General features: G+C 37.1%; 1 protein-coding gene across 2 annotated transcripts in view; it reads right to left on the bottom strand.

Moving 5' to 3' along the window:
* Positions 1-27,256, bottom strand: part of lrfn2b (leucine rich repeat and fibronectin type III domain containing 2b) — a 130,294-nt gene that overhangs the window by 7,778 nt on the left and 95,260 nt on the right. For both annotated transcript variants that reach the window (XM_046836721.1, XM_046836723.1), the window contains one exon: positions 1,886-3,282. In XM_046836721.1, coding sequence (XP_046692677.1) covers positions 1,886-3,282 — 1,397 coding nt within the window. The remainder of the gene's footprint in view (positions 1-1,885; positions 3,283-27,256) is intronic.

Genomic DNA, 27,256 nt, shown 5'->3' with positions numbered 1-27,256 from the left:
CCTCTGAAATTAAGGTCTTCCCAGCAGTAATTACAAAGACCATAATTGTTTCATGGCATAACATGTGAAGTTCTCGCCTGTTGCATAGCTGTCATGCTTTTTACACACTATAACTGAGTTTAATAAAAATGACATGATGAGCTGTCTTTGTTTACTGTCAATCAAACATAGGCTTTAATAAAACAGACAGACCCAGAGCAATGAATAGCCAGGGAGCAAAGTTGCCCAGACAGCATGGCAATATATATCACAAGGTGAGACAGACAAGCACACTAAATCGCACAGCGGGTGACATTACGGACAATGAGGGATAAAGATTGCCATAGATGCCTTATGGCAATTCAGCTAAAACCTTTCAATGGCTTTCCATTTAACATGTCACTTCTTGTCTATAGTCCACTTATATCTGCCTTTTGGCAGTATGCTAGATGTCTTTAACCATCCTGTCCTGTTCAATACTTAACAGTACCTTATCCTATTGTCCTTGGAATTATATTTACATTGCTACATAGAACCCATACCATATATTACAACAACAATGTTCTTGTTACTATGGTAACAGAGGTATAGTGTCAGAGGTAACAATAAGACCACTTAATAATAACACATGGATATAATACACAGTAGAATACACCTACTTTATATGATTAAACCCGAATTTCAACACAGATGATAAATACATAATGCCTTAAGAGACATGGCAAGTGCAGATTCTCAGCCAATGGTCTTAGCAGAAAGGAGGGAGCTGTCACACATTTCCCCAGATACTAATGGATAAATGATTTAAATGGCATTAAGTAATTGGATTTTCTCTCTGCTTGGGTTTTTCTGCTCATTTTGCTCAGATTTACCGCACTATTCTTGCACGCTGTAAAACACTTTATATCATTATCATGTGCCTGGGGACCAAAAGATTCAAAATGCTACTCATGAGATTTGAGAAATGCAAAGAAATGAAAGGAGAGTTGAGGAAACAGGAAAACAACAATGTTTTCGCCTACACTATAAAACTGTCAGTAACAGAAAAATATATACTGACTGACACTGGACACAGAGGAATACTCACACTGTGCCATCAGGCCGGTGCTTGTTTTATCCAGATCTCATGCTCATAATCGTGCAGTAATGTCCATTTGTTAAAAGAAATAGCCCAAAAAACTTAGTTTTGCAAAAAAATACATATCATTTGTAACGCCTATCTATTTGCAGCATCGTGTTATGCTATATCTAGAATGCCAACAGTGATTCTGGCTACTGGACACACACACACACACACACACACACACACACACACACACACACACACACACATATATATATATATATATATATATATATATATATATATATATATATATATATATATAAAATATAGATTGATAATTCATCTAATCTTAGCTAGCTAGCAAAGGAGCTCAGCTAACATATTTTTAAATTGTTTGTCACTTGATAAAAAACCTGATAAAAAAAATTAAGTGATTGTCAGTCAGAAATATAGGATAAAAAAGCTGATTGATGAACTATTTAGTAGACCAGGCAGGGGTTGATGGATTGCTCACTGAAGAATGCAATAAGGTTACACAATCACTAGGTATAGTACTTTTTAGGTATTTTAGGTATAGTATAACACTATACCTAAAATGCATCAATTTCTGGTTTAGCTTGTAATCAAGTGAATATATAAACCTGTATCTCATAGCATTGCAGTGCCACCTAAAGAAAATGTTGTGAATCAAATGATCAGAACTTAGCAAACAATTACTTTTTGTATACATACAGCTCTGTCAGAGGTCTTTTTTTTGGCATATAGCATTTTACTATTAAATATATACACCACACTGAGCCCTGAACCCTGCACAATAAAGTGTCTTTTTAAATATTGTACCTGTAAATGAGCACTTCATCATCTGAGCAGTTGTATTGCAGCTGGTACATTTTCACTTTAGGTGCAGCCTTACTGATGGACCATCTGATGAGGGCAGAATCTGCGGTCACCTCAGAAACCCAAACTGGCTTGTCCTTTTCTGGTTGGCTCTTGGGCGTTGCCTTTGAGGCTCCTGTGATATCAGAGAGACGAGATTTGGGTTGTCCAGTTCCATTGTTTATGTGGGGCAGCTGAACGATTGACAGTTCCACTGAAGCTGTGGATTCACCGGCAACATTGGCAGCAATACATGTGAATGTGCCGTAGTCTTTGGATGTAGTAATAGTAATAACAAGTGTGCCGTTGCTGTACACTACAATCCGAGAGGAGTTGCCAAGGAGACGGTCATCAGGGGCTACCCAATGAATTGTGGGAGTCGGGTCTCCAGTGGCCTCGCATCTTAAGCTGGCAGCTTGGCCCTCTAAAACCAACAGCCTGTGCGTGTGCTGTGTGATAAGGGGCTGCTCACATATAAACTCATCCTCTCTTATGGTCCAGAAGTAACGGCCCTTCAAATTTGAAGGGGAAGCACAAGTTTCCAAGTCATTTTCCCGCTCCAGCCTTCGAAACCAGAGCATCTCACAGTTGCAGTGCAGTGGATTTCCACCAATGCTTAGTGAAAGCTGTGGTGCAAATGGTGTAGAGACTTGCACCAATTCCTGCAAAGAATCTTGTGCCCGAGCAAAAATTGGGTCTGGTGGGAGCTTCTGTAGCCGGTTCGAGGTCAGGTCCAGACGTGCAAGTCTCTCCAGGTCAGTAAAGGTACCTTCAGGAATGTATTCCAGCAAGTTGTGGTCCAAAGTGAGCTGGTGCAAGTTAATCATCTGACGCACTGAATCCCAGGGTAGCGTCTGCAGGTTATTGTATGACAAATCAAGATCCTCGATTGCTGGAACTAAGTCCTGAAAGGTATGTTCAGAAATGCGGCGTAGCTGGTTATTGTTTAGAATTAGGTACTGAAGGTTTACAAGTCCTCGGAGATCATCCGGTCCCAATTCAGATAAGCGGTTGTTGTCCATGTGCAGCGAGCGCAGTGTTTCAAGGTCAGCAAAGGAGAATGGCTGGATGGAACTGATGCTGTTCCTGGACAACGTCAAATCTACTAATTCAGTCATATTAGCGAAGTCCTGCGGTGAAATACGTAAGATGAAGTTTCCACCTAAACGGAGCTCTACTGTGTGCCGGTCGATGTCAGTTGGTACGAACAAAAGGCCTTTAGCAGGACACAGTGTCCCAAGAGACTCTGACAAATTCTGGCACACACAGTATTTGGGACATGCATGAACAACCACCACAGTCATAACCAGGACCAGCAGCTGCCAAAGCACACGGTCCATGGTCGATTCATAAAAAGGGGCCTGTAGAAGGAAGAAAAAAGAATTTTAGATAATTTAAATGTCTATTTGTGATACTAACTAATGGGGAACAAAACATCATTATCTTTGGAGCAGGTCTCTGTGGCAGATGTTTGTTTATATGTTTTGGCACAATGGAAACACAGTGACCATGGTAGATTCACACAAGTAGGCTAACAATCAAAGAATAGGCATGACCATTTCCACCTAAATTCTAAATTATACTTCTAAATTATTTTCCCCACAAACCATGGCTTATATTGTGTTTATAGCAATATTTAACTTTTATTTATATTGTGCTTGAATTCATGTATTTATCAAATGCTAAAAATTAATCTGAAATATAATTCAGGTACTTAGCTAAGCAGTTGGGGGTTAAGAGCATTGCATATTGATTTTAAAGTGACTGTTCGAAGATATAGGCACAATCTTTTGATGAATAGCTCAGAACATTGACTGAGCTTCCATTGGCTAGGACAAGTTCTCAGAAGTTTGCTTTGTAGTACATCAATGACTTTTTTTGTCTTTATAGTTCGAGAAGGACTTAATGCTACATTAGCCAGTCAATATATCTAAGAACGTTACAGTTTGAAATAACCTTATGATTATGCGTCCCTAGTCATTTATATTTCATTGGTAACTCGTAGTTAAGATGGGACCTTCAGTTCTCAGCACCATAAAGCACCCTGAATGAGCATGGCCTTTATCCCTTAAACTCTCAGTTTTATTAATGACTAATAAATGAATAAATGAATGAATGAATGAATATAAGTTGATTTAAACAAGGGCCAAATGTACATTTCATTGTTTATATCTCTAAAATCTCTAAAATCTCTAAACATTCTAGAAATTGGCAGAAATCATTAGACTTTATTCTATTTTGTAATTACATATAATCAATTTGACTACACAATATACCATGCATGTATGTATGTTTGTGTGTGTGTGTGTGTGTGTGTGAGTGTGAGTGTGTGTGTTCACAGCCTCCCCAGGTCATCCTTATAGCCACTGATCCAGCTCAACTTTGATCATAGTTGTTTCATCTTTTGTGCCTGTGTGTGCCTTACTGTGTGTTCAAAAGCTACACATGAACTGAGCGGGAGTTCAACAAAGCAGTACAGCCAAGCAATGCGACTTAATGTGAGCATCTCAGCATGATGCTACTTTTTTTTTTTACAACCTTGGTCTTCGCCTTTATTTTTACCCTAAAATAGAATAACAGGGATGTCTAGAACCACAAAATGTATAAGAAACCAAAAAATAAATAAAAACAACATTGGAACATTCAATAGTACTAGAAGTGATAAGGCTATGGTGAGAGAACAAACTCACGCAGTGCCTAGTCTGACAGAGATAAAGAGAAAACAAGAATCAGACACAAGCAAGCAAAATGGCCACCTGGATAAAATTGCAAAAGACAAGCCAGAGCGAGTATGTGGAGAGGTTAGTCATTTTACACAACTAGGTAACTACTATAACATGACAGGAAGTGGCAATTCCTCTTGAATCATTTCCCCACTAGCCTGAGCACATCACTGATCCAACATTACTATGTTAGCCACAGCACACAGACCAGTCTTAGATTCTTAAACAAATTACATATGTTTTGCTATTTTCAGCTCCTTTGGAATTCAGTTTAATTTTCAGTTTTAGCAAATGTACATAAACATTTTAATTTCATAAATGTATCCCTATGGATTTAGCCCTAATGAGTGACAGTGGCAGTGATGGCAAAGAAAAACTTGAGAAAGACATAAGAAAGAAACCTTGAGAGGAACCAAAATTAAAATAGAAAGCCCTTCCTCACAGGGTGACACGATATTCATTCATTTTAGTTTCATCACAACGATTATTTTTTTATGTTTTTGTTCAAGTTATGAGCTGTTCAGTTTTCTGGTGTCAGAGATTTCCCCCCCTCTTGCCGAAAACCGCATGGTTTGCAGTGCTTGGACGCATTTTATTCTCTGTTTTCATGCACCTTGTGTGTTTTGTTTTCATTTAAGTAATATCTCCACCCCTGTCTCATAATTGATTCTTGTAGTGAAGTGTCGTCTCATCCACAGCTGTCTCCAGTTCCTTGTTTATTTCATGTGTAAATATTGCTCTTTGCGTCTGTGTTGTCTTTAAAAGTTTTGCACCCAATTTCTGTTGTTTTCTAAGACATTTTGTTCCTTGTTTTAATGTTTATCGATTTCATGGTTTGGCATATTTTGTTTCGCATTCCAATTTTGTGCTTGCACTGTTATTTGTCAATTTTCTGAACCATTGCCTGGTCTAGGTTTTTGATTCTGCCTGCTAATTTGGATTGCTTGCCTATTTATATTATAAAAGTTCTGGAATCGCCATTTTAAACCCGGTAAGTAAAGTTTTTATGCAGAAATGAACTTGAAAATATTATTTTATTTGTCAAATATGTTTGTTTAAAACCTAATTTTACATTTATATAACAAAGAACTGCCCAGTCATCATTACAAATTTTTCAGACACGTTGTGTTTCCCGTTCAGACTTTGCTAACATCGCTATCAATTTTGTGAACATTATTTTAGAAATCATATTGAGAAACTGAATTTGACTTGTAAGATGTAAATTCTTTATACATTAGTTAATCGTGTGTTTTCGGAAAGAAAAAAGTGTTCTTCAGCAGTCCATCTTCATCATCAATAATTAATTGTCTAGCTGTTTACCTATCCGTATTTGCTGGTTTAGGCTGGTTTTATTAATAACATTAATTTTGAATATTATTAATTATAATAAAATATAGTTTTCTTTATGATGTTTTGTCAATGACTGTCAATTTTTTTTTATATTTTCAATTGTTTTTATATTGTAGGTGAAACAAGAACATTTGGAAATTAGACCTGAATTACCCCAAATCACTCGTAAACACATTTGATTTCATACAGCGTGTACTGATGTCTATGGGACAGAATGCCCTCAAGCCCAAAATACAGTCTTGGGCAAACCAGCTTTTTTGTTAATAAAAATGTTTAGTTGTTTAAGTGCCCAGAGTTCTAGCAGTGTTGTGCAGCAGTTAATGTGGGAGATTGTTACCACCTGTACAGCGTTGTGGACTGTGGCTGTGACCTGGGTGTTTTCTGATACAGTATGTTTTTGAAATTTAAACTGAAATGTAATTTATATCATTTATCTGTACATGTTCGTACAATGTGGATGTGACCAGGTCTGTTACATTAATTGAAATTTAAATGTTTTAATGTTTAAACAATTTTGCACAATAAATACATTCAATATGATGTTTAATGTGTTTTTTGGACTGAATAAAGCTTTAACAGTCAAAAGAACAATGATATTAGTCAATTCAATTTATAATCATTTGGAATTTCCGTTTAATTTTTAAGTTGACTTAAATATGTAAGTAAGTGAACTTAATAGTTTAAGTGCAAATTATGAAACACCATGTTAGATGAACTTAACAATTAAAGTACAGTCTACATGAGCACCAAGTTAAGTGAACTTAAATAAACAAGTTTTGGAAAATCCATTACTCAATTCAATTGAGTAAACGAGTTTACTCAATAGGTTGAGTTCATTGAACTTATTAGGGTTTTCAGTGTGGGTAAATATTGCTCTTTGCATCTGTGTTGTCTTTAAAAGTTATGCACCCAATTTCTGTTGTTTTCTAAGACATTTTGTTCCTTGTTTTAATGTTTATCGATTTCATGGTTTGGCATATTTTGTTTCGCATTCCAATTTTGTGCTTGCACTGTTATTTGCCAATTTTCTGAACCATTGCCTGGTCTAGGTTTTTGATTCTGCCTGCTAATTTGGATTTCTTGCCTATTTATATTATAAATGTTTTTTTTTACCAAGCATCTACCTACCCACAATTGTGAGAACTCGTATGATATAATATATGGTAATTCCATCATATGTGGATTAAAATAACCTCTGCACTATATGTTATATATTTAAACTGAAAGTTTCCCAAAGTCCTACACTTTCACACATTTTTGGATTGTGACCGGAATTATAGGCTTTTTTTATACTACTTAAAATTGATTCTAGAAAAGTAACTGTTGTGTTGTCTTGCAAAGTACAGACAAGAGAGCAAAAATATAGGGTGGTATCAAAACGTGGCAAGACAGTTCATGGCACTAACTGGTGCTTTTAAGACCATGTATGTTATCGCATCTGTGATTTCATAATGGACAACGTCAACTTGTGCATGATAATCGCCGGAAAACAATCCACATGATCTCACTTCCGCGCCCTCTTCTGGAAGATGAAGATCCAGCTCATAGGTCAGCGTTTTGACACAATTGAGCTTGATCCAGCACGAATCGTAGAAGGTGCTTGACGCACTTCAAAAAGAAGACTTCCAGGACACATTACAGAAGTGTCAGGAATGCTGGGAGCACTGTATAGTGATTGTGTAAACATAGAAAATAAAGTACTTTCTTGTAAACAGAGCTAGTCTCAGAACTTTTAGATACCACCTCGTATATAAACATGATGTGGTGACAGTGATATGCACTAAATATAATCATTACCTAATTATTGAAAGATTCCAATTTATGTGTGAAAGTAAACCCATCAGTTGGTGCAGTGTGTTCATAAATAAGGTAATTCCATTAAAAGAAAAGGGTTTCGATGCTTTGGAGCAGAACTCACAGTGCCTGCCACCCCATAATTCCTCACAACTTAATGTGTTCATTTGCTGAAAGGCCAGTACAAGCTAGCTCCTGCCACCCATGTAGCATAAATCACCGAGAAATCACAGGGAAGGACACGGAGGCTTTGGCGAATGGACAAATCTTCCATGACCGTTTAATTTGAGGCCTGGATGTGGATATCTGCACACACACACACACACACACACACACACACACACACACACACACACACACACACACACACACACACACACACACTCGCTTCCTACTGGGCTGGAAGCACTTTATCAGCCCTAGATAGAACGGGATCAAAAGGAGCTTGAAAAAGTAATGGTACATTTTACAGTATGGCCACTCTGAGATTTTGTTCTTTGAAAGAAAAAAAATAAATAAAAATAAAAACAGCAGTCAATAGAACTCTGGTCTATTTCATTGTCGACCAGTCTGAGAGATGACAGGGACAGAATGATGACTGTAACAGTGGCAATGTTTTTAGTTTAATTATAGACCAGTGGTGCTGAATTCTTGATTCTTACTGAACTTTGTGTTAAATGGTTTTCTATAAAAGCAGCTCTGACAGTAGTGTCAGCTGTTTGGCTAATCACAAGTTTATATGAATGCGCTTATTCTAATCCGTTACAGTTTCTCATTTTATATCAACTCAGCTCATGAAATTTTAGACTAGCAATAATTGGATTTCAAAATGCATTGCTATTTTAAAGGAAATTTCAGTCAGTGTCAGCAATTAAAGGTAAAGTTGTTACTTAAGGTATTGTCTGTGTTTTTACTTTGCAGTTTGTCAGTTCCTTGACAAGCTGCAGCTTTATTTTGCTTATCATTACCGTCAAGAGTGTAAAAAAGTGTGGCAATGACTGTTTAGAGCTGTTACAACCAAAGTGACAATATAAAATGTAAATAAAGATATATAATAAAAAAATATATATTTTGTAACAAATGAAAAAGGGCCATCTATTTGTACTAGTACAAAGAGAAAAAGCAAGAGATAAAGACCATCTTCATGTTCTCAGTAAACAGAAACTATTGATTAATATCATTACTAAATCAATATTGGTTAAGTAGTAAGTGATTTAAGCCAATTAATACAACACAGATTGTGCTAAAACAGAGGCCGGGGGACAGCAAGAGATAACAAAGGCACAAATTTCTCAATTATTCTTTTTCCAATTTCTCCTGGTTATGGTTGCAGTGAATCTGGGAACACTGAATGTGAGGTAGGAATTCACTGTTTGCTCACAGAGCCCCCCCCACACACACTCATTCACTTCTAAGTAATTTATTTTTGTCAATCCACCTACTGGCTTGTTTCTGGTAGGAAAACCCAGAGGAAACCTGCATAGACAACATGCATAGTAACTCCACATAGACAGTAACCCGAGCTCAGGATTGAACCAGGGACTCTGGCGCTTTGAGGCAACACTACCCACTGCACCGCCATGCTGTCTGGACAGATTTCTGTCATTAGTAATTGAATTAAACTGTATAAACTTAGCCCTTGGAGGATGGCTATTCTGTCAGGCATATCAACTATCATAACTGTCATTATGATTATCCTCAAAGACATAACTTACATCATACACCTCTCAGTATATATCACTCAAAAATTATGCCCAGTGTACAAAACATCTAGTCACAAGCGTTCTGTCATCAGCAGAGATCACAGTTAGAGTTTAGTGCTGCAGAGTCGTTAGCATTTTATCTCTTCAAGAGAAGCTTGAAACACTCAGCTGAAAATCTCCCATGATGTTCCTCTGACAGCATTGCTTGGGAGTGAACGTTTTTTGTGCTAAAATAGAAAAATCAAAATAAAAAGCCCTATAAAGCATGTGAGCCACGAAAAAACGTTGCTGTAAGATGTGTTAAGCTGCTCTGAAATGTCACTGAACTTAAAGAGAACTGGATTAGTGAAGAGCACTTAACATCCACGTTAGAAGGAATGTGCTCGTGATTCCTCTCACCAAAGAGCATCAATAAAAATCCGAGCCAAATTGAAAATATAAAACACTGGATATTTAATAGGAAGGAGTAACACAATGACACTGTTTACTAAACTATTTACACCTGTTAACAAAACCTAAAGAACTCAAATTCTGCTTCAGTGCAACTTTCTGTTTCCAACACCAACACTTTGCACAAGGTTAAGGGGAGTTTTTTCAGTTGTGTTTAAAATTAAGTTTAAGAAAAAAGAGGATTGGGAAGATTACCAGTATTATATCTTATAAGTACAGGAAAATACTTCTCTTTGCATATCCTAGCTTGTTGAAAATGTAGCATTAGGGAACAGAATCAGCCATTAGACAGCACTGCTGGGGCAGAGGCGAGGAACAGTGGCAGCTTGGATTTGTCGAGGCTTAAACTTCTAATAAGTACTACAGATCAAGTCACCACTAACACCACATATGGTGAGACACTAAGATAAAAAACATCTTGATTTATTGATTTGTCCAGGGGGGAGTCAGGAGCTCCAATGAAGAACACGGGCCATCAATTTATAGTACAGTAAAATCTCTTCATAGTAGTCATGAGGATATAATATTGCAAAAATAATTGATTATAACTATTAATCATGATACATTGTAAAAAAGTGTACATTATTCTCTTAAAATCTGTACATTTTAGCATGCATTTGTGTGATAATTGACTTGACCAGACTTTGGTATATTACACTTGAGTGTATGACACAACAGCTCTAATACCTACACCTGAGTGACATAGCCATGGCTTGCTCATTAGGGATAAATATACATCGTTCACCTTAACTCTTAAATTCTGTAAAGCTACTTTGAGACAATGTCCGTTGTAAAAAGCGATATAGAAATAAACTTGACTTGACATAGTGTTGTTTTTTTGATCTGGTAATGACTGGCTAAGTTATACAGAGGGAACAGATTACCTAAAGAACCCACTGTATGGGTTTGGGCTTAGTTCAGAGTGTATGCATACAATATATTTGATAAATTGCTTACAAACAATGTTTATTAATGACTAATATATTAACAGTACAAAATTACCACCATGACTTGATTATGATTCAAACGTAGAACAAATTCATTATAAAAACATTTAGACTCAAAAACGCTTATCCATAATTCAAATGCTTTAAATGTAAAATGTAAATTTCATGCATTTTAACGTCTATGTAACCATCATACAAATGACCATCAATGTTGATGTTCTGTACAAGTGAACACATAGCACCAAGTATACAGAAGGTGACTTCATAAATGTATGAATTACTTATTTTTGCTTTGTTTTTGTTTTTTTTGTGTTGCTTGGTTATCTAGTTGTGTTGTGTTCTGTGTAATCATATTTGATTAGTCTGTCTTGTTCAGTCCAGAATTCCTGTACAGTGCCTGAATGCTAAATGTGCACTGTTGGTTTGCACAGAACCGTAAATAAATTCCTTGTATGCTCAGGCATACTTGGCCAATAAAGCTGATTCAGATTTTTAATATGCTGGCACCTGTGTGTAAATGTCAGTGCCAACCCACCACCACCAAGGAAGAAACAAACAAAAAAAAAAAACATTGTCCTTGTTTATGACATAAATGTCACTTCTAATATACTAGCATACCTGCATTTAACAAATAAATAATTTCTTCTGTATGAAGAGAAAAATTACTCAATCTGGTCCCACAAATACTAAATGTGTGTATTTCCTTTGTCATTGTACCTTTATGTAAATGATTGCCCCTATAAAAGACTTTGATTGCTACATGCTAGCTGGTAAATTGTTAGCCAAGTTCATTAGCTCGCTTCAGCTCAGTGTCTGTATTTTCACTGTGGCGCTGCCTGCGTGACTGAGTGGAGTGTATTCGCCACACTGCACTCATTTATCAGCAGTGACAGTAAACTCGTTTGGCTTATTGAGTGAAAGAAAACAATCTTTTTTTCCTCCTTCTCTTTCTGCTCGAAATCACTCGACTTCTACCTGCCTGCTGGTAGTGCCCTCTTTAAGAGTTAATAGCCTTTAATTACGGATTAATTGTGACTGCAGAAGTGACACAACCTCTGATTGCCAGTGTAATTATCCACACAGGATTAGAATGCATGCACACACACACACACACACACACACACACACACACACACACACACACACACACACACACACACACGTATTAAATGCTCCCATATGACCCTATATTCATTAGTGTAAATTATAATAATTATTAATATTATTATTATTGCTATTATTAAATTACTAACCCTAGATTCATTACACATCAATCCCTCTTTCCACCACCCACTTATCTGTCATCCATCTATCCCTACATTTGTCCTTTATACATAAATCATATGGCTCTTCAATCCATTAATCATCCAATAGTCTATTATCCATCCATCTCATCAAGCATCTATCCATGTAGACAGACAGACAGACAAAGGAAAACTACTGATACACTGATTGACAGACACTTGCTGTTTTGTATCTTTAGATTTTAGGAAGAACAGAAGCACGACCTTGCTTTCCACCCACCTCCCTCCCTCTTTCGCTTGCCTCTTCCTTCATGTATTCAATTTTGAAGTGCATGTACATTACTTTTCTGCCTGCCTCTCTCTCTCACAAACGTACACACACACACACACACACACACACACACACACACAAAGAAAATGGTGACTGTAAAAGTATAATATGAGGAATATATTACTGTTTTTTTACCTCAGATTATTGGTGCTGATTTTTAAGGTCATTTGGATGACACCAAGAAATAATGCCCATCGACACCTGTGTGTGTGCTCGTGTGTGTGTGTGTGTGTGTGTGTGTGTGTGTGTGTCTGCGTGTATGTAATGAGGGTGTGGGGTACAGAGAAACAAAGGTCGTACCAACCTGCTGGTCTACCTCTATGATTAAATATATAAAGTTTGCACCTGCACACACACGCACCCGCACACACACACTGCAGATTGCATGCATGCTGTTAAAAATTAATTCCCAACTCCAGGAGACTAATACAATTCTGGTGAAACTTCAGGTTGCTCAAGATGGCAAAAAGAATTCTATTATGATTGGATACATACTATATAAGGTCTTTTCGATCTTTATGCATAAAGGTTTTTTTATTCCAACCAAGCAGAAACCACATATAAAAGTGTGTAAAAAAAAAAAAGGAAAAAAAGATCAACTGTTAAACAGTGGCTGTCCTTAAACAATAACTGTCCTTACACTGGGCCATTACAATATACAGTACATTCAGATAATCCTGTAACCCAATTGTACCATATAGGAGAAATAAATTGTTTTCTTTTACTAGAAGAATCCTAGCTTTTAAGCATGATGCTGCCACCACCATATTTCACTTCTGGGATGTGTTAATCAAAATGTGGTTTGCACCTTACATAACCATAACAAATTAATTTTACACCTTACCATCATTTTAAAACTTTTGACAGAATATGTTTGTTGTTCCATTGTGTTTAGCACAAAAAAATTGTCTGGAACAATGCAATTGATAATGACTATAAAAAAGTTGTTATTAGTAATAATACAAACACTTCCTGAGACTGCCTCACCATAATTCATGCAAGCAGAGACATCCTGGTAACCATGGAAATTGAATCGAACATTGTCCAGAAGTCTTTGGGGAAAAGTGCATCAGAAAAGTAGGGCTTGCTTTAGATGCTGCAAGCTGACTAGATTTACAGAAGGTTTTATTGAAATGACAAACATCTCAAATGAGTGGCATTAATGATGCACTTGCACCCTCTCCGAAGATGATATGAGATCAGTCTTCATATAATGAGACCTTTTCTCCATCTTTCTTTTCATAAAAATGGCAAAACCTGGCTCACACATGGGATGTCTAGAGTGTTCACTGACAACTAATAAATCGTAGATCTTATCTGGAAGGGTAGTTAAAAAAAAAATTAATAAAAGTAAATAGACTGAGAGGCAAAAATTTATTTTTACTCATCTGATAAGCATTACATAACCTTCTCATTCAGAGGCTAAAGATTTGGGGGACCACCTAGAGGCTCTCATCGGCATGATATCACAGTGTCAATCAACTCCTAAGGCGCTCTAAGTCCTGGCAGATAAGACTTTTATAAGTGGGAGAAGAACATATTTGCCTGGAGAAGATCGATGAACTTAGCAGTGTTCTTTGTGATGCCTGGCTGCTCGTTAATTTTTTTTTTTCAGCAAGAAGCTAGGGAAAGAGAACAAGAATGACAACACATAGTTACAAGTTGATTTATTATACTATAAAATACAGAGATTACCATTAGGGAACGGAAGCAGACTGTTGTTACAAATATAAATAAATTCAACAGTCTTATTGCCAGAGAGTAATATTACTCCACTAGAGTCCACCAAGTAAAAAAATGGATGTTTGCATAAGAGCAGCTTAATAAATGTGCTTAAAAGTTTATAAAACGGGACGAATAATTCACGAAGGAAAGGAAAACTAAAGAATTCCCAATGTATATTATAGCTGTGCGAACGGTATAGCAGGTGCTAAATATCTGTGAACATGTTGAATATCTGTGAGCCGCTGTGGCTGCATGTTATTTTGAAGTTCAGTGTCTGTGTTTTCTTAAAAAGTATTTACTGTTAGTGTAGGAATATGCGTTTGTCATACCAGCACATGGTTTTATATTCATATTTTGTCTGCTGTCCAGCAAAGGTCTGGTTTTGTTCCCCCTTGCCAGTTTCCCTGGCTAGTTTATTTCTCCGGCTAACCAACAAACTTGTTGTTTTACCACTTTAAAAGCAAGTGCACTGTTTTAATGATGCTTCCTGGTCGAACATCTTTCTTACTTACAAAAAGTAAAACATTTTTACATTATTTCTTAGCGATCTGAAAATCTAAATGCTATTTATTGAATTGAAAATACATTTTGAATGAATAAACTAAAGAAATAAAAAGTGAAATAAAAAGTAATAAAACACTTTTTGAACACCAACAGAAGATTCTGATTCAATCAATCTGGAAAACGTTTGACTACTCTAAGGCACAAACATAAGTGATATATTTCTGTCAAAACCTTTTGCTTGTTAGTTCTATTATTTCGCAGTTTCATCCATTTGTACCAGCCTAATCAAGTAGGCTAGCTAGTTTTACATATTAGTTCTCTTTTTTATTTTATTTATTTATTTATTTATTTATTTATTTATTTTTAGATATCTGTCACTTACTAGATCTGCTGTGACCTGAGAGCTTTCCTTGTCAAGTCAGCTTTTGCTTATCTTACTGACTGACTGATCTTTTACTTTCACATGTTACATCAGCTTTAGTTTGCAAGTTTGCATTCACTTTAATTTTCTTAGTTTGATATGGGTCTGGGAGAACCCTACTTACTAAAAACACTGCACTTAAGATCTTTAGAAGAAGACACTCTTGTGTGACATACATTATGTAAACATGAAAATCTAGCTGGCATTCATGTTAAAAAAATATCTAGAGCATAGCATCACCCAGTCTTTATGTAATACTATTCTAGATTTTCTCTTTCAGTCAATGCAAACATGTAGTTTGGAAATGATATTGGTGTAGATTGATGGGGTTTGTTTGACAAGTGTCATTAACTGTAAAACTAATAAAAATCAACACTCGGTAGTGGTCTCAGACTTTCCGAACCATCAGTGAGTTTGCAGTAGGAGAGATGGGGAGAGCATGGAGAGGTCAGGGAAGTGTGATTGTGTTGTCTCAGCGAGGAAGAAGAGTTATGAGGGCTGCACTTTCTATGACATATATACGATAGCGCATAAAACCACATTGCAATCCCAAGGCTCCATTCTACAGAGAAAGCAGTCAGTATGAAGTACAGTGAAGATGTACAATGTCCATGCAGTGGACCAGGACTATTTAATTAGAAGCATGTCTACAAGATTAGATCCTTACTATAATTTTATAACTATTTTATTTATATTTTTTAGATAGTTAATTGGAAAATTGTTGCATCCATTAAAGGTTTTGTACATTGAAGCTGACAATCACCATTCCCAATTAATTTTTAATAAAAGTCTGCTGGCAATGCGACATTGACAGGCAGCAGAGGCAGTTGCAGGTAAAAGTCTATATTTTTTACAACAAACAAACAAATCCAAATAGTGAAGCAAATGTAAAGATAGGCAGTGGTCAGCGGATTAACAAACAAGCAAAAAAAAAGGCTAGATTTTGAGATACCAGATAAACAATCATGTGTGTGCGTGTGTGTGTGTGTGTGTGTGTGTGTGTGTGTGTGTGTGTGTGTGTGATTCGAATTGTTAAAAAAATTGTGAATTGGCAGGTGTCATTTTAGTTTCTTGAACAAACATATTCACCAGTTTTTGCAATTAAATGAATAGCCCAGAACAAGTCTCTTAAAAGTGCTGCTTCTCCTTGTATATTAAATAGGCTACTAAATATAGAACCCCAAGGTTGCTTTAGAAAGTAAATAGTACAAGATCAACAGAGAAGCACCTTTAGACTAAATATTATCACAATTTCAGATTTATAAAAGACAGAGCAAACAAAACCTTTTATATACAGTATAATAAACATCATTTATTTATCAAACAGATATGCAGGTTATATACAAAGCTTCCACATTTCAATCTCTAAAATCACTCAAGTATATTCAGCTTGAGCAAACTGGCCTGGAATATATACACTGAGCTGTTGGTTTACCATCTAATAACCAAACAAACTAAAAATACATTGCTGGTCTAGTGTGTCCTTTTCTGGCCCCTACTACTGGCTCTGATATTATTATTATTAGACCACTCCTGATTATCCGTTTTTTTTTTCTTTTATTATTTTATACAATGTTTATTTGTCTAATTTGATTTTAAGACTTAATTAATTCTTTAGTCTAAATACACAATTTGATAACTCCTTACTATGCATGCTTTACTCAGCTCTCTAGCCCATGGGTCACTTCACACAAAATAGAAACAGCCTGATGATCAATACCTACATACACACCAATAACACTTTAGGGAGGGCAAATTGTAAGAAGTGGATGTGTGTGTGTGTGTGTGTGTGTGTGTGTGTGTGTGTGTGTGTGTGTGCAGGTTGTTAAAGGAGGAAATAGAAAACAGTCCCACAGAAACTGAGGTGATAGGACATTAAATGACCTGCCTCTCATGGTGGACAAACTTGGTGACAGCTTATAGAGTAGTTCCAGAGAATGTAGGGATGTAGAAAAGAGAGTCGGTGTGTGTATTTATACTAAGGAGAATTCAGGATGAGAAGTTATAAAAACATGCACCAACACTTAATAAACCAAAACAACCAAATATCCAACACATCTCATGCCACCACTTTCCAATCTCAATCCAACAGAATTCAAACAGTCACTTACTTAGTAAGTACACACAATTACGGATTTCAGAAGCAGTCATTAAAAACATGAATACTTAGATCTGAAAGCCAATAGTGAAGAGGAACATATGGTTACTTGCATGCAGAGGCAAAATCCTGCTGTTGTATGTCAGAGCTATCTCTCTCTCTCTCTCTCTCTCTCTCTCTCTCTCTCTCTATCGCTTGTCTAAGTGCTGATTTGTTGTCCTTCCAAACCTTGCTGGCCACTGAGTAATGAGCAGAGCCATCTCTCCCACAGCAATTATCCATAATTATCTTTAGCTCTTCTGCGTATGCAGGGCAATGTGCTGCGGCACAGCAATTCCTGAGGCTTAAGTGTTGCAGAGACTCTCAAACAGTGGACATGTACACACAGCAGAGATGACAGAGAATAAATGAGGGATCATATCTGACACCATGAACAGCTCTAAAACGAGGATGCACCTAACAGTGAAACATTCAGAGATTTCCCATGTACATAACTCATCTGTATATATGCACATATGCAAATGTTTACATTCAACCCCGGAAATGATTGTGTGTACGCATAGTAAGTGGTCGCCTTCTGTGATCAAATATGCTAATGCTGTGCACAAACAAACTGTTTGATATTTAGATCCTATGAAGCTTGGTGAAAACTAGAAGCCGTGTTTTGTAGATTTCGCTCAAAAAAAGCTCCTTTTCATGCAACCTTTGCAAACAGTTTTTTCTTATAAAGCAACTAATTATTAAATAAATAAATAAAATTCCAAAACGGACAGATTTAAGAATCTATTCAACGATGCATTTCTGTAATCTGCTGCTTACCTTAGCATCTTCCTGGATTTTTCAAGATACATTTGTTTGTTTCTTAAGGAAATCATTTTGTTAGAAGCAAGCAGTGTCGGGCAAAGATACATCAAAATGTATTTTAAAATAAAATACCAAATACATTAACTTTAAGTGTATCAACATAATCTACAATATACAGCAGCCACACTATGTATCAAAATGTTTTTTGTATTAAAAAACTACTAACAAATACTTTTACAACTAAGCATGAAATTTCTTCGCAAACCTACCATCAATTGGCCTATTTCATTTATCCCTTCACCAATACACTGACTCAGTTGATTAAACAATGTTTAATAGCAACAATTTTTCTCTGGCTGAGTCATGAAATAAATCTAACATGTGCAACCAGTTAACAGATCAGATATTCACATACATGTCCCTGTGATCTCCCAGATGAAGGTTAGTTTTAAAGTACCCAATAGTTTAATGTTTAAACTAGTTTGCAAATGAATCATAATTGTATCCTAAATTATTTACTTGGTGTTTGGTAATGAAGGGCCTACATTACATTGCATCAGCAACACTGACTCTATGACAAGTCATTCATGAAAAGACAACTGATGGCACCTGTATTCACAACAACAAGTTTCTAACTAATGAATCATTTGATTGTTAATCATAAATATAATTATATTTTTATGGGTCAGGCAGTCATTTATGTAATGGTATGCAAAATCATGATCCTACTAAACAACTACTTCAATTAGGGGACAATATTCGGCAATCAAATATTTATTTCTCAATTACTGGACACCTATTTGACAGCTGTATGCCTGCACAATTCTTCTCTTTACCACCTTCTTCCTTATGGATATTTTTTCTGTTCTGATCTCAACAAGTCTTGGCAAACTACTAAGTAGGCACCAATCTGAGACTTCTTACAAAGTATTTTACAGTATTTTAACACTACGCCATTTTCATCAACCCTATCTAATACAAATAACAAAATTTATTTTATATTTGAAATACATATTTGAAATACCCTGGAAGCAAGGTATGCAGCTTTCTCCAATGCATATATGCAAATGTTTATGTTTGTATATAATTATTCTGTACACCATAGATCTGTATTTTTCTATTTGTGTATATGCATTGTTTTTAAACTCATTTCCCTATCTAGCTCAGTCTGGCTTCCTTGACAGCACTGTCCAATTTTCAGGTATTTATATACTGTATGTGTGTTATGAAATGTGGTTTACTAACTGTACATGACAAAATTACATAAATCAAATGTACTATTATTATTATTAAGCACAGTGTGTATGAGTGTGTGTGAGATTGGGGGGTGCGTTTGAAAAGCATACATTAGGGAAGCCCACACTTTTTTGTCCCAGGATGAATAGCACACAGAGAGGAGCTAGTGTTTCTCCGTGTACTGCCACCCACTCCCTTTAACTGCTTGCATGGCGACTCAAATTACAATTGGCAAGGATTAGAAAGCATTGCACATTTTAGCACCAAGGAAAACAGTAGCTAGGAGAGAGGAGTGAAGAAACCCACACACTCTGCTCAAGGCTTCAAATAAACTAATCCCTTTTTTAGACGAAGACCAGGCATGAAAATAGGGACGACAAAAAAATTACAATTTTTTAAATTACACACAGAAGAACCAAACTCATATTCAAACCAACATGCATAAACTTTTCAAAACCGGGTAGGCTTTTGTTCGTGCTGATGTTAAATCCCTCAGTAATATCTTGCACCAAGAAAAAATGGAGAGTTGAATACATAAAAAGAAAAACTTCTACGTTATTCTCTGGCTGTCAATAAGAAACTCTTAGCAGCATAGTAGGAACTAGTTGTCCCTGAAGCAGATTAAACAGTTTGCTGAAGGCTGTGGTAAAAGGCACTTTTGTGATAGTTTCATAAATTGGGCCAATCGGTGCAAGAGAACAGAAACAAAAGTGAGCCAGTAAATGACGCTTTTAATAGAGAACACTGTATTTCATCTGCCTACCTGCTTTAGCTAGCTATCAATTTTTACAAGTGTTTACAATGGCCAAGTTTTGAATTCAAAACAAATAATGCCAATAATTCCAAAACCACATGCTATTACCATAAATAGTCAGTAAAACAACAATATAATACAGCGATAGTGACACACAGTGGCAGGCCGTGCATTTGGTACCTGGGCCTTCAGTGAGGACTTACCCGACTTAATCCACCTCTTAATACCATCACTATCACGTCGCGATTATAGAAACCATCATTACTATAAAAAAACGCAATATAACAACACGTGGCATTACAGAGAGAGAGGCATTACACATATGGAGGGTGAATACCGTTTTACTAAAGCAAGAAACCCAGATAAGACAACTCCAAACATACTACATACAAACTGCAAACACTACAACCGCAACTGTGCACATCTGGAGCAGTTCAGAATCAATATTTGTCTAATAACATGACAAACACATTAAAATCTTAACAAAATACAACCTACTGCAGACTCATAATTTGTACCACTCCTCAAAGACTGTAAGCCAGTGCTGCCATCGTATTCACTGGTCTGGAAGTGGCGAACATACCCTTTCCCGGGCTGAGACATGCTAACTAGCTTCAGGGTTGGCCGACCTCCTCACGATGTCTAGCTTTTATTGAAAATGGATTTTTAAGTATGTCCGAGACCGAATCAATTTATCTTCCTCGTAGGCATAAAAAAAGTCTAACTCAGATGTATTAATGTGTGCAGAGTGCTACAGACATGTTTTCCAGTCGAACTTGGCTGTAACAGTTTCTCTCTGACCAACCAATCAGAGGAAGGAAAAATCTTAAGGAGACTATGGTAAAAAGACAGCAAAACAGACTTTGAAGGTGCTGGGCAGATTAGATTGACATGGCAGCACATAAAGGCTGAAATCTGATTGGACAAAAAATCTAACATCCACATACAAGTACTGGAAGCAGTGCAGCCAAGAGAAATGCTACGAAATGAAAAGGTTGGGAATAAATTAATACAATTTAATGGAACAAATATTAGAATCTAGGTTGTAAATTCTATGCTTCTGTTTAGGCCAGCAGAGAAGGTTTTGCCCCTGCTGACACATCATACTCACGTCTATAAAAATGTACATAAAAATATTAATTCCTTAAAAGTTTTAGTATGTTTGCAAACACATTCAAGTAACTTTCTTTCGGCTTCTCCCATTAGGGGTCACCACAGCGGATCATCCGCATGTTTGATTTGGCACATGTTTTTACACTGGATGCCCTTCCTAACGCAACCCTCCCCATTTATCCGGGCTTGGGACCGGCACTAAGAGCGGCTGGGGTTGGTTCCCTGCCTGGGCAATGAACCCGGGCCGCAGCGGTGAGATCGCCGCATCCTAACCACTAGACCACCAGGGGACATGTGCAAACACATTCAAATATTACCCTTTAATGTTATACTGCCACAGACATAGTAGTAGTGCTTAGCAGTACAGTATGTATTGATATTGCACATACATCATTTTTCCAATTTTTAACACTGAACACCAAAGCGAAGAAGAGCACAAGTAGACTAGAACATCGATTGCAAGAGATTTACACACAGCAACATTTTTGTATTGATATTTAAAATGTCATCTAATGCATATATTTCTATGTGCTTGCGGTTTTCAGGTACAAAAGAATAATTTTTTTGAAGCCATTACAAAATATAGTGAAGTTAAATCTTAACATAAGATAGGAGGTGACAGAAAGAGATTATCAGTGTATTAGCTGGCACTGGCTCTTTGTCACTGACAGTCTGAAATGGATTATGGGTTTTAACAATGTGCTGAAAAGGGTCATTCCATGTTGGACGGTTATCATGCCCTGAACTTTTCACACTATTTTCTCACTCATGCTGAGATGAATCCTCTGAGTTGCTTATTTTTAGCACAAACAGAACAGGGTACTTCCTATTGTGAGAAAGAGAAAAAAGCTTTCAGGCACTGTGGCAATGTGAAAGGAAGGAATCATCAGGGAAGGGATGATCAAGAATGGAATGATGCATGCTTTTCTACATTGAGGCAAGCAAATCAGAGACATGAATATAAAATAGACACAGGATGATACAAGACCAATCAACTCCTCTCAGGCACATCATACACTTTTCTCCATGACCTGATTATCAATAAAATTAAAAGTAGGTCAGGTGCCACCCAGTACATCTATACCAGTTATCACTGCTTCTTGAATTGATTATATGTATATGATTGTGGAACTGGTACTGTGTTAATATAATTCCTTTATTATTTCAAGAAGCCATCAATTAACCAGCATATTGTAAAATTACTTTGTGTAAGTGTTTATTCAAAAAGCTCTAAACTTCCCTATGAGGAAAGGGGTACAGTCTACAGTTTATGTAGAAGAAAAGAGTTTAAAAGTAGACTAAAGGAGGTCCTCTATGTCAAACTGAAACTTCTACTATCCACCCATCCATCCATCCACCCATCCATCCATCCATCCATCCATCCATCCATCTGTAATTGGAGAGGATCCATCCTGCATCATGTATTGACAGTGTTATCTGTGCACAATGATTCATAACTCCAGACTCCAATCACAGTCACCTGACCCTAATTAATTTTATTTTATCCTATGTCTGACATCACATATAAAGATCTGATCTAAAAGAAATATTTAACTAGCGAAAAGGCGAAGAACCTCGAATGACTTTATGGTTATACACAAATCCAGTCACATTGACTAGCCAGGCAGTTCTGGTGTCAGAACTGACAGAAGTTACACTAAATACCATCACTAAAATTGAACAAGTTGTTTGCTGAGTAGGGAGACAGTGATGGCAGAACAAGTCAGTGTCACTGACATCCTTTTTGCCACAGGCTCAGTCCTGTCCTGGGACTCGCACTCAGAACAACAGGTTTGAGCAAAGATTGTCATTTTTCTACGGAAAAACTTTAGACCAGTAAGCTTAAGGCCAGGGAAATAACCCAGGTGTTTTAGCATTCAATGTTTTAGCCTAAGGTATCTATTGATTTTTGGATGGAAGAATTTGATCACAGAGGAGACATCTCACTGCAGCAGCCACTCTGAGAAACTGTTATTGCAGACATGGCAAAAGAAGTGTCAAATTCTATCTGCAAAGGACCAGTGTGGGTGCAGGTTTTCCTTATACTCAAGCAGGAGGCACACCTGATTTCAGCTGTTTAATCAGATGAGCTTGGTTTTCAATAAAGTCAAGGGTGGCTTCTGTTTAGTTAGAATGAAAACCTGCACCCTCATCAGCCCTTTTGCTATAAGACTGGAAACCCTGGACGAAAATGTTCCTGTCCAGATATTTTAGTGCAGGTCCCTCAAACCTTGTGATTTCATTGTCATTGTTTGTCTCATGTTCTCGGTCTCAGGATTAGTATTTGTGGGTGTCTTATATTAAAGCTATGAAAGGTGTCACTATAAACAACCCTCCAATGTCAATTTCACATCAGTAAACTTGAACTGAGAAAGAGCAACAAAAATGTGGACACTCTAAACAAGAAATTTTGGCCCAGGTTTGAGTTTCTATATAAAATTTGTTCATCAACACATGAATCAAGTACAAGCAGCAGGTTTGACCCACAATGGAAAGGTGACTAATGATCAAGGAAATGGGAAGACAGCATTAATCTTTGCAATACACTTTTAGTGCATGCTCATCCTTCTCCACCCATGTGTATGTGATTTTCTTTCCTGCATTACACTAAATGCCCCACTTTTAAAACAAAATTGATCTGCAATTACTTTTAAAGAGGGAAACTTTAATGGAATTGTGCTGTGGATTCGTTCAGCATCTTGCTGATGATATTTTCTGGAGAATCACTTTTGATGGTTATTATCCACTTACCTCTCTCTCGCTCTCCTATCTTTCTCAGAACAAAAATTAAGAAAGGGAACATCAGAACATATTTATCCTAAAACTGGGAATGTAGTGCTACATAAGTTACAGAATGGCTATTAAAGGTGCTAGATTTAACATCCTTCCATTAGAGCCACTTGTTTTCTTGAATAAAGGTCATATCTGGCATTAGCTGACAATGACATCAGGTGACATTCTTCCGCCATCACACCACTGGCTCGAGAAATATCCTGCTTGTTTTTTTTTTTTTTTAATAGAGCACTGTAAAAACCATGTATGTAATTAAGCTTTTTCACTGACATTTTGGCAGGCTACCTACAGATGGGTGAAAGATTAAAGGATGCTTAGATAATTGTACATACTGACCACAGCACCAAGTCATCCTGCATTTATTCACCTGAACAGTAGCTCTTCTTTAAACAGTTTACTAATGCATAAGCATTACATTTACTGAATGTGTGATCAACCATAATTTACAACCCTACTGATAACTTTTCCATTTAAATCTCTGTTCTGATTGAGAATTGAGCAAGTTGAACAGTTTTTATGACTGCAACTCCTGCTGCCTGTGTCCCAATGATCCCATCTACCATTATATTTTTTTACATGCCAGTAACACAGTGGAATATTTTTTGTTAATTGTAGAATGCAGGAAAAATGCCAACAACATTTCAGCTTGGGTGTGTTTTGTAAGTGAGTCTGGGACAATAAACTCATTTTAACCTCACCAGTCTGCATTTTTATTTGCTTTGTCAGATCACATCTGCTATCTGAATTTGTGCTTGGTTTTTAAAGGGTAATCTGGTTCTGATTAAAAACACTCTTCACCAGACACCTAAAATAAAATGGGAAATAAGTGGACATGTAACAATTTTTAAATGAGTAGAAGTGTATGAGTATCTGATTTTCTCTGTCAATTCTTATCTTTTCTAAACCTTCTCAGGTAAAACTATCGCTTAGAAAAGACTAGCAACTGCTCCCCTGTGTTTGATGCTGCTACTTGAGAATTTTTTATCATTCTATCTAGCAACGCTTTTTCCGGCTGCAAAAGCCACCTGCTCTGGTTAAATTGCTGGGCTTTTCACTGCACATCTAATTTACAGAGCTTAAATAACCTTTCCCTTTCCTGTAGCAAATCTTTGAACTGCCTGAAGACTCTGCAGTAGGCATTAATTACAGCTATGTCAGAAGTCAGCACTAAAAACCGACAGGTGAAATTAGGGGTGTGCTATGCTTTCTTAATGACCACAGACCATAATTAGTTTCCAAAGCAATCAGAATTCAAAGTGTACATGCCTAATGATTTCACCTCTCACTTGCATGAATTAAACTGTAACATTTTCATTAGTTTGGTGTGAAAATACTGCTTCTTGTAAAGTTTGGCTGTCTATATAGTTGGATTTTTGTTTTAGACCAATATTAAAGGCTTTGCTAGCCAAGTGTGCTCACTAGCCCGCTGATGTCTGACCTCTAAAGCTCAAACGAAAGGATCAGTTTCCTCCATTTAACAGCCTGACTTCATAAGCTCCAGATCAGCAGGATTTGAAGTGATCAGGGTCAGACAATCCCCTGCAACCCTCCACAAACAGGAAAAAAGCAGAGCTCTGGCTTTCAATAAATGGATTCCTAAAGGATATGTTTTTAAACAGTAGGGAGAATTTGGTGCTTATGAACCTTCGGGAGTTGGACTTTTAGAAATAGCAAAAATGCTGGAATTCTGCTTTGTTTGGAAGTGTTGAAGTAGAACTGGTAAGCCTCTTGTACTTATAAAACCTGGAAATGCTTACACAAGCCACCCTCACTGCAGTGGATCATCGTTTGAGTAAAGAATTTCACGGCAATATTGGGTAATAAAAAGAAAAGTTTAAAGATTAAATAAAGTTCCAAAAGGGCCGTTACCCTGTACTTTTTGCTTAATAAACAAGATGGCAGTGTAAATGGATTTAAACCTTATTTCATGTAGCTTTTAGCCAACAAACTGCTTATACTCAGCTAGCACACTCCAGTGGCAGCCCTTTGGTGAATCACTAGCCTTTTATTTAATAGTAATCTAACACATACTAGCCATATTTAGTTTAATTATCTTAATGATCAAAACATTTTTCAGTTCACTCCGATTTGGCATAAGAGCAGACTAGAATAACTGTCTGATACAAACTTCTCTAATTTTCTTATTTTATCTAATTTTTGTTTTTTGGCAGTATTATATGGTTGGTGAAACTCAGCCATTAGGGTTGCACAAGCTAGTGCACTCTTAGTGCCGGTCCCAAGCCCGGGTAAATGGGGAGGGTTGCGTTAGGAAGGGCATCCAGCGTAAAATATGTGCCAAATCAAATATGCAGATCACGAAAGAGAATTTCATACTGAATCGGTCAAGGCTCAGGTTACCAACGACTGCCACAGGTATTGTTAGCCAACAGGGTGCCGGTGGAAATTGGGCTACTGTTGGCCGAAGGAGGAGAAGGAGAGAAGGAAGACGTCTACAGAGGCAGCAGGAAAAGGAGAAGTGTAGGGGAGTGGAGGTTCGGGTTGGCACTTTAAATGTAGGTACTATGACTTTTAAAGGGGGAGAGGTAGCTGATATGATGGAGAGGAGAAAGGTAGACATATTGTGTGTTCAGGAGACTAAGTGGAAATGAAGTAAGGCCAGGAACATTGACGGTGGGTTTAAACTGTTCTTTCATGGTGTGGATGGAAAGAGAAATGGTGTAGGGGTGATTCTGAAGGAAGAGTACATTAAGAGTGTAGTGGAGGTGAAGAGAGTTTCTGATAGGGTGATGATCGTGAAGCTGGAAGTTGAAGTGGTGATGTTAAATGTAATCAGTGCTTATGCTCCACAAGTGGGTTGTGAGATAGAGGAGAAGAAAAAATTCTGGAGTGAGTTGGATGAATTGGTAGATGGTGTACCTAGTAATGAAATATTGGTGATTGGGGCAGATTTCAATGGGCATGTAGGTGAAGGGAACAGAGGTGATGAGGAGGTGATGGGTAGGTATGGCTTTAGGGAGAGGAATGTGGAAGGGCAGATGGTAGATTTTGCTGAAAGGATGGAAATGGCAGTGGTGAACACTTATTTTAAGAAGAAGGAGGATCATAGGGTGACGTATAAGAGTGGAGGAAGGTGCACACAGGTACACTATGTTCTATGTAGGAGATGCAACCTGAAGGAGATAGGAGACTGTAAGGTGTTGGCAGGGGACAGTTTAGCTAGACGAAGAGAAGGAGAGTGAGGACTGAAAGAAGAATAAGATGGTGGAAACTGAAGGCAGAAGACTGTAGTGTGAGATTCAGGAAAGAGGTCAGACAGGGGCTCAGTGGTGTTGAGGAGGTGCTGGATGATTGGGCAACTACTGCAGAAGTGATAAGGGAGACAGT

Source organism: Silurus meridionalis, chromosome 23 (assembly GCF_014805685.1).
Source record: "Silurus meridionalis isolate SWU-2019-XX chromosome 23, ASM1480568v1, whole genome shotgun sequence".
Taxonomy (NCBI): domain Eukaryota; kingdom Metazoa; phylum Chordata; class Actinopteri; order Siluriformes; family Siluridae; genus Silurus; species Silurus meridionalis.
Note: the sequence above shows the minus strand (reverse complement) of the source record. Positions and strands in the feature narration are given on the sequence as shown.